This window comes from Scyliorhinus canicula, chromosome 24 (assembly GCF_902713615.1).
Source record: "Scyliorhinus canicula chromosome 24, sScyCan1.1, whole genome shotgun sequence".
Taxonomy (NCBI): Eukaryota; Metazoa; Chordata; class Chondrichthyes; order Carcharhiniformes; family Scyliorhinidae; genus Scyliorhinus; species Scyliorhinus canicula.
In genome coordinates this window covers 6,261,184-6,278,717 of record NC_052169.1, presented here as the reverse complement: position 1 = coordinate 6,278,717, position 17,534 = coordinate 6,261,184, and the positions used below count along the sequence as shown (strand labels likewise).

General features: G+C 43.8%; 1 protein-coding gene across 1 annotated transcript in view; it reads right to left on the bottom strand.

Moving 5' to 3' along the window:
* The window catches only part of LOC119956799 (tetraspanin-3-like), a 58,643-nt gene extending 41,941 nt beyond the window's left edge, over positions 1 to 16,702 (bottom strand). Inside the window, exon 1 of the mRNA XM_038784231.1 lies at positions 16,491 to 16,702. Within this exon, the coding sequence (XP_038640159.1) occupies positions 16,491 to 16,553 (63 nt within the window). The 5' untranslated portion in view covers positions 16,554 to 16,702. The remainder of the gene's footprint in view (positions 1 to 16,490) is intronic.
* Between the last annotated feature and the right edge of the window lie 832 nt (positions 16,703 to 17,534).

Below are 17,534 nucleotides of genomic sequence, written 5' to 3'. Positions count from 1 at the left end.
GAATGCTGGCGGCATGATACCACCAACAAATCTCAAGAGTGCCCTAGCAACAAGAATGCTGTCCATTGTTTATAATTGACAGAATCATGGCCAGTGAGAAGATGGCCAACTGGTGGCACTCAATTTGCCTTACAGCCTGCTGCTGGACTTTCAGCTGATTTACAGGGGCCTGACTGCTAGGTACAGTAACCGGTGTAGACAGACATTGGCACCATGCCCTTGGCTTGCAGAAACAGCAGCCAATTATTCCAATGCCAGATTTTCAGAATCCTTTACGCAATTTATATTTACGAGACAGGCTGATGGTGAATCAGCCGCATTCTTGTCGTTGGCTGTGTTTATGCTTCGGTAATTGAGCAGTGCTACTACCACAGTGTGTTCCATTCACCACCCCAAGAGTCAATACTGCTCAAAGGTTCACAAATTTTTTGGGGGTCCAAGGATTTTCAAGCAAAACATTGTCCCATGTTGTGCCCTCACACTTGAGTGTTGTGGATTCAGAATTTTCTATTTTATTTCACAATTTAAGATTTGTTTCTTTTCTGTCTCTGGGAAAGCCAGACTACAGGGTCCTTACCCTCAAGATTCACAATTAATCTTCAAATTGCTCCCGTCTACCTCTAGTAAGTTTTTTAAAAATCTACTGAAACTTAGCTTTACAGTTCCGTACATTTATCTCTTCAGAACGCCAATTACCTCCATTCTCTTTTAATAAATTTAGAGTACCCAATTATTTTTTTCCCCCCACTTAAGGGGCAATTTAGCATGGCCAATCCACCTAACCGGCACATCTTTGGACTGTGGGGGTGAAACCCACGCAGACATGGGGAGAATTTGCAAACTCCACACGGACAGTGACCCAGGGCTGGGATTCGAACCCGGGTCCTCAGCGCCACAGTCCCAGTGCTAATCACTGCGCCACATGACACCCATATTACCTCCATTCTCAATGCGTGTTCCTAACAGGAGCTTATACATCGACCAGGGAGAAAACCTTCCTGCAGTTCTCCAGTCACAATATAAAATCTGTTTAATCGATGAATCCTTTCCTTTTCCAGATTTAGAAAGTTGCTTTGATCTTGTAATCTACCAAACTGTGCTTTTAGATTAGCTTGGCTGTTTTACTCACGACTAATGTTCAAAAGTATTGAAGCTTTACTGCGCTCAAGTACAAGTACCAAATCATCAGCTGAGCCCACTTTAGACATTCTATGAGACTGCATAAGCTTCAATAAAGAAATGTCATGACTCAACTTCACTCCTCTGACCAACTGTCCTCTTGATAGGGTCATCAGTGCTCAGTTGATACTACTCTTGCCTTATGGGTCAAGTCCTGCTAGTTGATTCTAGCACAAACTAGATTGACAGTTTTGAGGGAGATGCTGCACTATTGGAGGTACAACCTATCTGATGAGATGTCAAACCATGGACCGGCCTGTTCTAGGGAGAATGGAAAAGGGCCCACGATCACCACTTTGGAGGAAGAGAGCAGTTATTCTGGCCCATCTTAATCCCTCCAAAACAGATTATCTGGTAATCATCACACTGCTGTGGAGGCTTGCTAAGTGCTGATTGGTCGCTGTGCCTCCTCCATTACAATATTGACTACATTTCAAAAATACTGCATTGGTTGTCAAGCACTTGGGTATGCCTCGGGTCTTGAAAGACATAAATGCAAATCTTTCTTCCACTTTTTCACCTATTCAACTACAAATTAAATTTGCTTCCACCGCTATCACCTGCTTCTCCCCACATTAGCTGCTGAAATCCTCATCATCACATGGTTACATTTGGACTCAACCTCCCCAACACTTGAAAGCCAGTCTGTGTTGATCTTCAAAACCATGGTCATCCAAATCCTGTTCTGCACCATCCTGCCTACCTATAAACCCCACTCACACAGACCTCTCCCTCCCCATAGTCAAATTCATAACCCTCACTCTCAAACTTCTCCACAGCATTTCCCCCACCTACATAATGGCAATTTGTTCAAGATTGCTTAGTGCCAGCGCTGAGGACCCAGGTTCCATCACGGTTCAGGTCACTGTTCGTGTGGCTTTTGCACGTTCTCCCCGTGTCTGCGTGGGTTTCACCCCCACAACTCAAAGATGTGCAAGGTAGGTGGATTGGCCATGCTAAATTGCCCCTTAATTGGAAAAAAAATAATTGGGTACTCTAAATTTATTTTTAAAAATAATTTTAAATGTTCAAGATCATAATAATCAGAAGCATAACATGCTACCATGATCCGCAGTATGTATAGGAAAAATAGACAAGGCAAAATATGCTGTTGTGTGAAAAAGGGTCAGACATCTATTCCTGCCTTTTTTCAGTCCTCAGGATTCAAAGAATTGTGGAGGCCATGTGGCACAGTAGTAGAACCCTACCTCTGGACCAAAAACTCTGGACCATGTTAAAGTACAATGCCAGGACTGTTTGGCCACAAATGGAGCCTTCACAATGCAGTTCAATGGGCTGCTAAACAGCTCAGGGATCCTTTCGGCATTTCCCCAGGAGGGAAAAAACGGTGTGAGAGAAGATTTGCTTTTTAAAAATGTCAGAAAAGCAGTTAAGAATCTTGCAGAACAGGTGGTGAATATTTTGTCCATAGTAGCAGCACCAGTTCTTTGAAAACGCCATCACTTTACTCCCACTTTCTCAAAATCCTTGATACAGTAACTACATGTTCAACTGCATTATGGAACACAAATATTCAAAGAAAAGGTGCTTCATATTAAAACAATAGTTCCACGATGGAGTAAGAGCAGCACAAACAATACGAGTTGCAGTGCAAATCACCAACGTAACTGCTTACGTGCACACAAAGTAGGTCAGACTCAATTCTCAATAGAACCTGAAAGAGGCACTTTTGTCAGTACGACATGCAGATCAAGTATGAGGATTGAGGATTTTCATTATAGCAGTACTCAAACAGACAAAGGCATTTGTGACATGATGAACAGAATGTGTACCTGCTGATCAATAAGCCTCAAACATCTATCTTAACCTTCAGGAGGTTTGGCTTTGAAGGTCAATGTGATGGAACTGGAGTGATTTGGTATCAAATTACTATAACAAGGTCCCATTGACCTAAATAAGCCTACGGTTAGTGGTGCCAGTTTTTAAATTGAAGAAATAAATCCATCATCCTTTTCCAGTCACAAAAATATAATACAGGTTAGGAAGGGTGGGGAAGACTCCCAATCCAATGATCTCTTTTAGAAAGCATTTGAAAGGGCAGCATGATGGTGCAGTGGTCAGCACAGCTGCCTCACGGTGCCAAGGACCCGGGTTCAATCCTGGCCCTGGGTCACTGCCCCACAACCCAAAGATGTGCAGGTTAGGTGGATTGGCCACGCTAAATTGCCCCTTAACTGGAAAATATTATTGGATACTCTAAGTTTATAACAAGAAAAGAAATTAGAAAAGAAAGCATGTGTGGGAAAATATCAAACAGGGAGCTCCAGGTGTTGAGCGAAGCATTAACATTTTCAAAAAGCTCAATGTGACCACCACAATTAGATTATAAAAATTCTAAAATAAAAGTTTTAAATCTGAAACTAGATGATTTTCACAAAGAGCGCTGAATCAGTCTGGATAATCTATCTTTTGGCCAACTGTCTACATTCTTCTCCCGAAACAAGCAACCCTTGCTGGGCTGCAGACCTATAACCGCAGCAGCCCTCTGATTTCTCACCCAAATGGTACAAAAAATGGTCAGCCAGAGAAGCACTGTCCGATCCAGTCCATACCCGACATCTATACCCAAACCTTTCACTAAATAAAACTCAGGACAATCAGAAGCAGAATGATGGCTGGCGCTTTCCTTCCCTTCTCTCCCCAGCCTAGGGGAAGTTGACATAAATACTGTAGAAATCTAATCAGGAACCTCTGACTGTATGTCTTATTTCAGAAGGTGCATTTACCCAGTTGGCTTTAGATCACAGGAAAGGCTCTCCTGTCAAATTAGTCCACCATGAAACTTCTCCAGATCAAGTGAGAAACACCAAAGATAATTTCACAATCTGGCACACCCACTCATTCTGTGATACCAGGTATGGACATCAGCATCAAGCACTTAGGCCTGATATGCCACAATCGAACAGTTGAACAACATTTCCTAAATGCACACATGGAGAAAATGGCCACTTGACAAGATACCAGAGGACAGCCAACCATCACGAAACTATAAACAAGCAAGAAGCAGAATGTTCAAAAAGAGAAACTAAATCTAAGGCAACTCAATGGCGGAGTATAAATGCATTTTGAGGCATGGTACGAGCTAGTTACATCAAGAATCGTCCAGGTTTAATGTCTCAATTGTCCTATTACTCCAGGGTTTTTCAAAGTGCGGGTTGCAACCCGTGGGTGGGTGCCATGTTTTGCAGAGCAGGGGGTCCCGCCGGTGTTCCTGAAAGATTCCGGCAATGTTGCTGAAGATTAAAGCTCTACAACTTTGCAGCACACTCAGCCGAGTTGTTCTAAAACATCTGCAACATTGCTATCTACCCAGAACTGTGTACAGCGATGTCCACACACCAGCAAGAAAGCAACCCCCTTTTGTCAGTGGCATCACTGGGCAATTCTGCAGTCTCCTTGGTTTCAGGATTAGGATTATTTTCTCGATACCGATGTATGACTAGACATTTGGAGGCAACGGGTTCATTTCCCTTTTACTGCGCTGAAGGGCACTTCACAGGACAAAAAAAAAGTCTTAATTTTAAATCCACAGCCTTACCATAAATAAACTATTGTGAATCTGTCCAATACTGAACATCATAAAGTAGAGAGGTAGAGTGACAGATGGTTAAAATGGGGCAGGCAGATTTTGAAGCACTCCATAGTTGAGTTTTTTTAAACTATATTATTTGAAAAGGAAACAGCCTAACTTCCATCTCTCTATGTCTATCTCTATGACTCTTCCGACATATCTTTGTAAGCTTTGTAACTCTAATTCGACTTTGATATACGAGAGCGCTGAAGTAATTGAGACAGGCATGATGCTGGGGGAAGGAAAGCAAAAATGGCAGAAAATTGAAAGTCATTTGGGATCGGGGAAAAAAAATAAAGGTGCATGAAGAGAGGGGGAGTGACTGGGCCAGATAGGAACAGAAAGAGAAGCAAGGAAAACAAATAAATTCCTGGTAATAGAAGGATAAAACGGGGAGAAAAAAAAGTCATACATCAGGAGAAACCTAGGATAAGAGAGACTTGCATTGCATTTTTAAAAATAAATTTAGAGTACCCAATTCATTTTTTTGTCCAATTAAGGGGCAATTTAGCGTGACTGATTCACCTACCCTGCACATCTTTTGGGTTGTGGGGGCGAAATCCACACAAACACGGGGAGAATGTGCAAACTCGACACTGACGGTGACCCAGAGCCGGGATCGAACCTGGGACCTCGACGCCGTGAGGCAGCAGTGCTAACCACTGCGCCACCCTGAGACTTGCAATGCATGAGAGATGTTGAAAAAGAGAAATAAAGGCACAGGCATGGAGAAGAGGCCAATCTAATATGATGTGATATGCATAGTAATTTGTAGAGAGATGAACATTGATAGGGAGAACGAAATTGAAATGATTATGGATAGCCCAGATATTTTGGGGGGTGGGGGGGGGTAAGAGGGAGAGAGAGAGCTCCAGTTACTCTGGGCCAGTGCAGCCTTTGCAGCATTTCCTTCCTCCTGTCTCAGCCAGCCTGAGACAGGACGCAAAGCCCATTGAGTGAAATCTTGAGGACCAACAAGGCTCACCTGTCACATTAGAGTGGGTTGGCCAGCGTGGGTCACTTGAAAAAAGTGAGTCCCGGGGAGGAAAAAAAGTTTGAAAAGCACTATTACACCATCCGAAAAGGAGCAAGAGCTACCTCAGTGGAAACAAATTACATGGTTTCTGACCATTATCCAATAGCTCTTTTTTTTTGTTCACTGGATGTGCCAATTACTGGCAGGGCTGAATTTACTACCCACTCCCAATTTCCAGAGGGACTCGTTTCTGGACTGTGGCTGCCACACAATAGTGAGAGAGGTAGGGAGTGAAAGCCCTGCCAAAGCCTTGCACGCGAGAATAAAAACGAATCAGCTGCAATGCTGCTCCAAAGTCAAATAGACCCATGTCAAACACCTTTGGGACTGTATGCAGCCAACTGCGTGGGTGAAATCAATGGAAATATACTGCGCCATTAGTTACCACCGTTAGGAAAAATTACAAACAGTACAGCCTTTCAATGAGCTCTTTCATATCAATGGATGGTACTGTTTAGTTTTGTAGGTTTCTTAATTTGTAATAAATATAATTAAGTTGGGAGTGAGCATGATTTTGAAATAAGATAATACTGTTTACAAAAGACAGTCCATAAAAATCCACGAGTTTAAAATCTCTATCCATTGCAATTAAGCTCACAGAAGTACTATGAACAAGATTGTGTCAAGGTTCATAATAGCGGGCAGCACAGTGGCGCAGTGGGTTAGCCCTGCAGCCTCACGACACCAAGGTTCCCAGGTTCGATCCAGGCTCTGGGTCACTGTCCCATGTGCAGTTTGCACATTCTCCCCATGTCTGCGTGGGTTTCACCCCCACAATCCAAAGAGATGTGCGGGTTAGGTGGAATGGCCATGCTAAATTGCCCGTAGTGTCCTAAAAAGTAAGGTTAAGGGGGGGTTGTTGGGTTACGGGTATAGGGTGGATACGTGGGTTTGAGTAGGGTGATCATTGCTTGGCACAACATCGAGGGCCGAAGGGCCTGTTCTGTGCTGTACTGTTCTATGTTCTATGTGCAGGCTAGGTGGATTGGCCATGCTAAATTGCCCCTTAATTGAAAAAAATGAATTGGGTACTCTAATTTATTTTTTAAAAAGGTTCATAACAGCACCAAGGCTCCGAATCATTTCCATCAAGTGGACCATTTCTTTCAGAACCACATAGCTATAGACATGTTCAGGCAAGCAGAGGACGACTGCAAAACAAAAGCTTTGACTCGCAATTCACCACAGTTACTTAGAATTTTAAATCTTATTCCTGGGTGGTAAAGTACTGGGAAATCTAAGGCATTTGCACCATAACAATTTTTTTTCTCTCCTTTTTAAATAAATTTAGAGTACCCAATTATTTTTTTTACAATTAAGGGGTAATTCAGCGCAGCCAATCCACTTACTCTGCACATCTTTGGATTGTGGGGCTGAAACCCACGCAGATTCGTGGAGAAGGGGCAGGTTTAGCACACTGGGCTAAATCGCTGGCTTTTAAAGCAGACCAAGGCAGGCCAGCAGCACAGTTCAATTCCCATACAAGCCTCCCTTCATACAGGAATGTGGTGACTAGGGGTTTTTCACAGTAACTTCATTGAAGCCTACTCGTGACAATAAGCAATTTTCATGTCATTTCATTCAATGTGCAAACTCCACGTGAACAGTGACCCAGGGCCGTGGTCGAACCCTGGTCCTCAACGCCGTAGGCAGCAGTGTTAACCAAAGTGCCACCGTGCCACTCACCATAACACAATTCTGATTTTAAAAGACAATTGCTTTGTATTGCGTTGCTACTAGCACAGTACATCTACTGCTTGTTCATTCCTTTGGAGTAGGAAGACCGTGTAGATTTCATCCCTTCAATTTTACCAAGCAAATTTGTGATTATCAATTTGCCTAGTTTATATTAACCAAATGAATTCGGTTTTCATTAGATGGGAGCTCATTTTTTTTTGGGGGTGGTCACATTTTACAAATCTGTGGTTTTGTTCCACAGAATCAAAAAACAAGAGGGAACATGCAGAAAGGGGGTTGCTATTTCCTATAATAAAAGTTGACTGCTTTTATTGGGGCACTGATTATTGTGTATATGGCTCCAATGGGTGCACTGTTTATTGTGTATATGGCTCCAATGGGGGCACTGTTTATTGTGTGTTTGGCTAGAATCGGGCACTGTTTATTGTGTGTATGGCTCCAAAGTTATTAATTGTCATTTGGGGGAAAAGCCAATCTGTCCATTCACCCACTCCTCACTCAATGAGCCTTTGGCACATTGAGTCTGCACTGACAATAACTCCCTAATCTCACGCAATTCCAACCTAGCAGCACTTGTCCCATATCCTTGAACATGACGACAATAAGACCACAAGACACAAGAGCAGAATTAGTCCATTCAGCACATCGAGTCTGCTCTGCTATTCAATCCTGGCTGATATCCTTCTCATCCCCATTCTCCTGCCTTCGCCCCATAACCCCTGATCCCCTTATTAATCAAAAACCTATCTATCTCTGTCTTGAAGACACTCAATGACTTGGCCTCCATAGCCTTCTACGACAATGTGTTGCACAGATTACCACCCGCTGGCTGCAGAAAGTCCTCCTCATCTTTGTTTTAAAGGATTGTCCCTTCAGTCTGAGGTGTGCCCTCGAGTTCTAGTTTCTCCTACTAGTGGAAACATCCTCTCTACATTCACTCTATCCAGGCCTCTCAGTATCCTGAAAGTTTCAATAAGATCACCACCTCGTCCTTCTAAACTCCAATGAGTACAGACCAAGAGTCCTCAACTGGTCCTCATACGTCAAGTTCTTCATTCCAGGGATCATTCACATGAACCTTCTTTGGACTCTTTTCAAGCCCAGCACATCCTTCCTTAGATATAGGGTCCAAAATTGCTTATTCTCCAGGATGCTGATTGCGGGATATTCAGCGATGGTAATACCATTGAATGTCGAGGGGCAATGGTTCGATCCTCTCTTGTAGGAGATGGTCATTGCCTGGCATTTCTGTGGCACAAATGTAACTTGCCATTTGTCAGCCCAAGCTTGGATATTGTCTAGGCCTTGCTGCATTTGGACATGGACTGCTTCATTATCTGAGGAGTCACAAATGGTGCTGATCATTGTACAGTCACCTGAGAACATCCCCACTTCAGACCTTTTTTTTCGAGCCGGGATTCGAACCTGGGACCTCAGCGCCGTGAGGCAGCTGTGCTAACCACTAGGCCACCGTGCTGCCCTCACTTCAGACCTTTTGATGGAAGGGAGATCATTGATGAAGCAGTTGGAGTTGGTTAGGCCTAGGACACTACCCTCAGGAGCTCCTGCAGTGATGCCCTGGAGCGGAGATGAGTGACGTTATGTTTTGCTTTTAGAAACTACTGAACAAATTCACAGGACTCTGATTAACTTTTAACACAGGGAATAAAACATTTATTGAAGTGAACTATATTAAACCAGATAATAATATTAGAAAGATCACAATACAAACACAGAAAATGATTCAAGTATTCACTATTCCTTCATCACAGCAATAGCTTTGCAGACACATTCAAATTCGGAATGATTAAAAATAAAAATTTAGAGTACCCATTTATTTTTTCCGATTAAGGGGCAATTTAGCATGGCTAATCAACCTACCCTTCACACCTTTTCGGGTTGTGGGGATGAGACCCACGCAGACACGGGGAGAATGTGCAATAAATTCGGAAAGAGAAAACAATTTACCATGGCTACCGTCAACTCTAACATTCAAGGAAGTATGCAGTGCATGTGAACTGTGGTCAGACACACAACACCTGAAAGTAAATAACAGATGTGATGAAAGCAGATTCTATGGATTTCTCAACAACCCACTCTGACACGTCACCATGTGAACCAACTAATCACACTGAAACTCTGTCTTTGTCACAAGGGTGTCCAATCTCCACCTTGAAGAACTCGCCTTGGAATTGTCTCCAAATGTAGCTCCCACTTGGACGGCTTCAGCAAGGATCCACTTCCAGGGCTTCAATCTCACTTGAGATTCCTTTCCTCTACATCTCCAAGCTTCACTTTTCAAGCACATTTTCAGATTTTCAGCCACGAACAAGCATAGTAATGCTTCAAAATGGTACCTTTGCCCATACAGCCCAGTTGTCAACCTTCAGCTGCCCTTGCAGATCTCCTGGGCTTCTCTCAAGCACAATTTGCTTCAAATCGGCTCTTCACACCTGTCTCTTTAACTCAGCATTTTTCTCCGTCCCTGACATTTATCTGGACTCAATGGGATTTATCTCAAATTCCAGTCTTTGTCCCAGTTTGAAACCTTCTTCTGTGGCCTGTTTCTGTCCCACTCAGTTTGGAGCCTTCTCCCTGTTCCCCCTCCCAGTGTCCAGCTCCTTGGGACCCATCATCCTAATAGCACCCCTGTAAGGGTGACCTCACAGCATTTAATTTTTTCCCCTCCTGCGCATACACCCAGGCTGAAAGTCAACCAACATGCACATGCACAGATGTTCCGAGGCCCACCAGGAACTGAAGTTCCCGAACTGTGACTGCAATGTAGGAAAGTGAGAGTTTTGTCAAGGTGTGACAACCCTCAAATGCAACATTGAAGTGAGAAAGGAAAAAATGATAAATCCATCAAATAAATTAATCTAAAGCAGAGCTTTGATCAGGAAATAATCTGTGGGAAATTAGCATACAACCTTAATTTAATTTGATATTTTTCCATCCAGAGCCTCTAGTCCGTCTAATCAGTAACTTCAATGCTTCGTTTCTATTCGATTGGATTTTCCATACTTCATGCCAAAATCGCACATTCAATACATATACCAAATTTCACTCATTGATTCTCAACTGGTGTTTTTTTTCCCCATTCGCCCAGAAACAGATGGTTTGCCGTACAATTTTCCTAGAATAATAGGTATTCTAGGTATCAAAAAAAAATGTCAAAGCTTTGCATGTATTTAAAGGGAGTGCTGTTAACCAGGAATAAATATTTAACATGTACACAGGTCCACATCACCAACATCAGGGTCGTTGAGCTATACAGAGCTTTGGATTAGGATGGATTAATGCTTGCCATTTTATGAACAAAGGCTTCAGGTACCATGTTGTAGGATTCAAAAATTGGTGTGGTGTACTGTAATTAGGGCAGTCCGGTGGCACAGGGGTTAGCACTGCTGCCTCACAGCACCAGGGACCCAGGTTCAATTCTGGCCTTAGGTGACTGGAGTTTGAAGGGTCTCCCCGTGTCTGTGTGGGTTTCTTCCGGGTGCTCTGGTTTCCTCCCAAAGTCTAAAAACGTGCAAGTTAGGTTACGTGGATAGGGCGGGGGAATGGGCCCAGGTAGCGTACTCTTCGGAGGGTTGGTGCAGACTCGATGGGCTGAATGGACTGTATGATTCTTATGGGTATATTCCTCACTAAACTAGTAGCGCATAAGGAACAGTGCAAAATTTACTTCACGCTTCCCTTCACTACCACATATATTATTTTCTAAACATAGTAAGAAAATATCCCATTTTACCACATTCAACTAAGTCTTTATTACCTGATGCTCAATCGATTTTCAGTCAACCTCAGTACTTCACGTTAATTAGGGGGGGAAAAAGAAATTAAGTCTCCTGCTCACTATCCAGTGAGGAGAAAGAACAGAAAAGATTTATTAGATGGATACAGGGATGAGGGATTACAGCTATTCAGTCACATGGCTGAGCAGGTCAGACTTCTGCCTTTGCCCGAGACTCGAGCAGGGGCAGGGGGGAAATAATAATTTTGTGCTTGCACCATGCATTCTTCAGTGTGCATTTACACTGCCAAGCGCAGCACACTATGCTGCGATCCCACAACTAAATTTGAAAGTCTTCTCAAAATGCCACCGTCAATCCTCTGATCATAAGAGGAATTCCATGGAGGAGGATATTACACGATTAACACTGCAGAGTGCAAGTGGACAGTTCATATAACACTTCGACCTCGGATTTCGTTCACATTTTAACAAAATCCAGTTCCAATTAAACAGCAGAACTAATTGAGGAATAGAATCGACAAAAATTCCACATTTGAACACAGAAAAGCCCCACCTTCCAGTTTACTGCAACACAATGATTATACAGTTTTATGACACCAAAGACAGCTGGTATTGGCACAAGAGTAAACCAAGCTTTTCAAGAGCTTTCCACACACCCTCACTTCGGCATTTTCCAAAATTTGCAGAAGATGCACATTAAAACATTGATTTTCATTCAGGGTGAATTTTATACTGGCAACCTGCATTCCAAAACAAAAAGGCCAAAGAAGGGCTGTGGAAGCTGTTGTCTTTATTTTATTTACACAAGTACACAAAGTTTTGTGGGACACAACAATGTCCTATTAATTTTCATACATTCCTAACACACCAAGGTGGTGTGAATAAGGAGGTGAACAAATGAGGGAACAAAACCAAGGCTAAAATATTCAGTCGCACAGAATCGGAAATCCATTGAGTAAGTGCAGGGCTTGAAAGACTCTGAGGACCTCCAAGATCCGAAAATGGCCCACAGGCAGCGGTTTAAAAAGAGGTTTGCACAGGAATTTCACATATATTCTTAATAAGATTGAAGTTTTATGGGTACAGGTTCGCCATTGCTAACATCAGCATTTTTAGCCAGTGCAGCCCACTGATGAATAGACCAATAGGTCTATTAACGTGGCAGCATGGTGGCGCAGTGGGTTAGCCCTGTTGCCTCACGGCGCCGAGGTCCCAGGTTCAATCCCGGCTCTGGGTCACTGTCCGTGTGGAGTTTGCACATTCTCCCCATGTGTTTGCGTGGGTTTCGCCCTCACAACCCAAAGATGTTTGGGCAGCACGGTAGCATGGTGGTTAGCATAAATGCTTCACAGCTCCAGGGTCTCAGGTTCGGTTCCCGGCTGGGTCACTGTCTGTGCGGAGTCTGCACGTCCTCCCCGTGTGTGCGTGGGTTTCCTCCGGGTGCTCCGGTTTCCTCCGGGTGCTCCGGTTTCCTCCCACAGTCCAAAGATGTGCGAGTTAGGTGGATTGGCCATGCTAAATTGCCCGTAGTGTCCTAAAAAAGTAAGGTTAAGGGGGGGGGGGTTGTTGGGTTACAGGTATAGGGTGGATACGTGGGTTTGAGTAGGGTGATCATGGCTCGGCACAACATCGAGGGCCGAAGGGCCTGTTCTGTGCTGTACTGTTCTATGATGTGGAGATGCCGGCGTTGGACTGGGGTGAGCACAGTAAGAAGTCTTACAACACCAGGTTAAAGTCCAACAGGTTTGTTTCACTGTTCTATGTGCAGGATAGGTGGATTGGCCACACTCAATTGCCATTTAATTGGAAAAAATGAATTGGGTACTCTAAATTTATTTGTAAAAAAAGTATTTATTAATGGTAGGTTAATTCATAAATGTAGTAACAAGAAACTGCAGCCTTTGCACAGATCAGTATTTTCGTGAAACTGCGTTTGATCAACAATTAGGACTAACCATTGGCAATGAAACAACAGGAACTAAACAGGCAGATGTTACACTTTGACTACTGGACACATATAGCATGAAAGAAAGCCCAACTTTGAACCTTAATGGGCACCAAAATTCAATTTCTTCTCAGAAGCTATTCATATTGCACTGTCACTTACAACAGGGCAACACAAATGCACAAAGACCTTTGACCATACATGCTGTCACTTTGCATAATTAAACATTACGGTTAATCTGCGGCTGGAGCCGGTGACAAAAGGAAATGCCCTGAGAAAGTTTAAATTCAGCTCCTCAATAGCTCAACCAGTTGATCTGGTGAATAATGGGGCAATTCAGACTGAGAGAGAGAGAGGGAGAGATGTCTCGTGTGACTGCTGGTCTGTGCTCAGTTATTTCTCAGCTGAGGCAGAAGCAGGGAAGGTGGGGAACTTAGTTTTCTCTGAGTTAGAGTGGAAATATTAGGCAAGTTTTAATGTTGATCACCATTCACCATCCCTGTTAAAAGTGCTGGTACAATTGTCAGGCAAGGTTACAAATTCCTAGGCAAATATCCTGTGGAAACATGTTCAAGATTCATAGTGAATAATGACCACTTGCACTAGGTATTTATGCCAAATGTAATTCATGCCCATCCTCAGTAATAAAACTCACAAAATGGTATAACTATCGATCAACACAGAAGTCAAAACAGCTACCTCGTCATATCAAGAAAGGAGAAATCACAAGTGTAAAGATGTTAAATGAAATATAAAACAGCTTCCATCTTTACCATAGATACATAACAAGGCAGCTTCCAGAGGCACAAGGAAACTATATTCCTTACCATTACTTCAATGCGGAGACAATTTCAAGCACATAACAGCATCTGAAATGGTTTATTGGGCATAGACGCTTTGGAATTTCCTCACCAAACTTCATCACTCCTTTCAGATGGCAAGTTTTTGTCATCTATCCTAGTATCTCATGTGGTTTCATTTCTATTTTATTGTCGATAATGTTCCTTGTCAAGTGTCAAACATTTGACTATATTAAAAGATGCTACGGGAACACAAGTTGGGATAGGCACAATGCATGGATTGGGGGGGGGGGGGGGGGATTGCATGAGCAATCAACAGCCCTGAAGACAACTTATCTGTTTGAAGCTCACGAGTTCAGTCATGGAGAAAAGAATCATCCCCTTAAGACACAGTTGGCAAACACATTGTTTGGTGATGTTCAAGGACATTTAAGGCAGGAAGGTTTGTTTAATTTCTAGTTGCTAAATTAGTTGATCCCCACCAGCTCATTTGGAAACTGCTTCGTAAGCTTATATGCTTACTACTAGTTTTGCAGTATAATGATGGAATTCTAAGAACATGCAGGAGTGCAAGCAGAGTGATTATACAAACCAAAAACTCAGTCTAACCTACAAACAAACTTGAATTTTCCTTCTTTACGGAGAACACAGGACGAAAGAAAACTCCAAATAACAAGCATTGACCCTTAAATTCTATGCTTTAATGTTTCCACATGCTTCAGCAAACGAGACTAAATCTGATGGAGAATCTGCCCAGATCAGACACTGACAAATATCCCACTTAGTTTCTATTGCAAACCAAATGAGAGTATTAAAATAAATCTGGCTTCAAGGGTTTCACGTCAGTCTTTGTTTAACCAGTTTGTTCAATCTCAGTGAAGAGTGTCAGCAATTTACTCTTTATTAGTGCACGAGAGCAGAGATTCAAGTAAATGAGAAAGAGTTTTACATTTTAGCAACATTAGTTACTTGAATTTTAAAACCAGGAGTAGGCATTTAGTTCCTCAAGCCTGTAACACCATGCACCAAAATTATGGTTGATATGTGACTCAACTCCATATACCCACCTTTGCCCCATATCCCTCAATACCTTTGATTAACAAATTCATTCAAACTCAGGTTTAAAACCAAACAATTGACCAAGAAACAACTGCCATTTACAGAAATATATTCCTTCTACCTCACCTCACCTATTTTCCCCCAATCATACCATAGCATGCTACTTTGCTGAGAAGTTATGAATTTAAAGTTAGCAGTTACAGCATTGAGTTGTATGTTCAGCTTGGTAACATTTCAGGGTTTATTACACTTTCCAACCTTTTCTCAAGCCTGAATAAAGGAGCCTCTGCATTATTGAAGCGTCACTCAGAGGCACCGAATACAGTAGGACACTGTGCCACATCACCCAGTAACTGTATCCAACTTGGCTCATGAATCAATTATAAATGGGAGCTGGCCAGAATTATTTTCATCCCATTTTCAAACACTCCCTCCCCTTCTCCCACCCCCCAACACAAGAAAAAAAGCTCTGCTGCGGCAATGCTTCTGGAGAGATTATCCACTCATGGCAAGAATCTGCCCTTAATGCAAACTATTTCCCCCTCCCCTCTGGTCACATTTTCAATGACAAATACAATCAGGTAATGACAACAGGTGGAATTAGAGATGGTGGAAAACATTGAGCAGCACGGTCGCGCTGTTGCTTCACAGCTTCAGGGTGCCAGGTTCAATTCCCGGCTTGGGTCACTGTCTGTGCAGAGTCTGCACGTTCTCCCCATCTCTGCGTGGGTTTCCTCCAGGTGCTCCGGTTTCCTCCCACAAGTCTCAGAAGACGTGCTAATTTTAAAATAATCTTTATTGTCACAAGTAGGCTTACATTAACATTGCAATGAAGCTACTGTGAAAAGCCCCCAGTCGCCACATTCGGGTACACAGAGGGAGAATTAAGATAATAGCACGTCTTTCGGGACTTGCAGGAAACCAAAGCACCCAGAGGAAACCCTGTTAGGTGAATTGGGCATTCTGAATTCTCCCTCTGTTTACCCGAAGAGGCACCGGAATGTGGCGACTAGGGGATTTGCACAGTAACTTCATTGCAGTGTTAATGCAAGCCTACTTGTGACAATAAAAATTATATATATTATTGAATGATTTAAACTCTAATTTTTTTAATGACTTGGACTTCCAGTCCAATGGAGGGAAAAGCATTTAAATGACATCTAAATCCGAGACAAACAAAACCCTGCAACATTTGGAAGACATTAGAGATAGGATTGTAGGGGTGGGCAGGTTGCCTACCCCAGCCCCTGACAACCACAGCTGCAAGACAACAGCTGGGTGCAACCTACCCCCAGTTGGGCGCCCTCAGCCAATCAGGCCGCCCAACGGCACGTCAATCAAAGGGCGCTTCCGGTCATCATGCTGGGTTGCGGGAGCGGGCAGCCATGGAGACGGCGCGAGCCGGCCGCCGCTGACCTACTTACCCAAAATATCAGGTTTAAAAACACCAGGACGGTCTTGGACGACGTTATCCCGCACTGCCCCATCTCGAGTCGGTCGGTAGGTCGCCCCTTCCTTCCCCAGCTGCTGCAGCCCGCGGCCTAAAACACGCCCTCAGCCGAGCGAGCGCGGCGGACGAGTGCAGGACGACGGCAGCCGGAGCCCGGGGAGCCAGCTGGCGCGGCCCACGTGACCCGGGCGACGTCACGGGGCATTACGTCAGCGGCCGGCGCCCGTACGCATGCGCCCTCCCGCTGCCCGGCACGTGACCCCTCCAAGTGTCAAAAGATGTTCTCAACTTCCACCCATTTACCCAGCAACTTCTCTGGCTGCTTTCTTTTTGCTCTCTTCCTCCCCTGAGATGTTCACTTAAGAGCCTGACCATTTAAAAAAATGTTTTAAATTTAGTGTACCCAATTATTTATTTTTTTCAGTTAAGGGGCAGTTGACTGTGGCCAATCCACCTAACCCTACACATCTTTGGGTTGTGGGGGTGAGACCCACGCAGATACAGGGAGAATGTGCAAACTCCACACAGACAGTGACCCAGAGCCGGGATTGAACCTGGGACCTCAGCGCCGTGAGGCCGCAGTGCTAGCCCACTATGCCACCGTGCTGCCCCTAAGTTGCACCTTAGTGTCCAAAGTTTAGGTGGGGTTACAGGGTTGCACAAATAGGGCAGGGGAGTGGGCCTCTAGCGTGCTCTATCGGAGCAAGGGCTGGTGCAGACTCGATGGGCTGAATGGCCTCCTTCTGCACCGTCTATAAATAGCTTGCACCTATCACTGACCTATTTTGCTCCATCTAATCCACCCCCTCTTATAGAAGAGTGTGTTCATAGAATCCCTACAATGCAGAAGGAGGGCATTCGGCCCATCAAGTCTGCACCGATCCTCTAAAAGAGCACCTTACCTTGGCCCACTCATCCACCGTAACCCTGCAACCCGACCTAATCTTTTGAACACTTTCATAGCATGGCCAATCCACACAATTCCTGTAGGAGTCGCATGAACCCAACTGTTGAACTT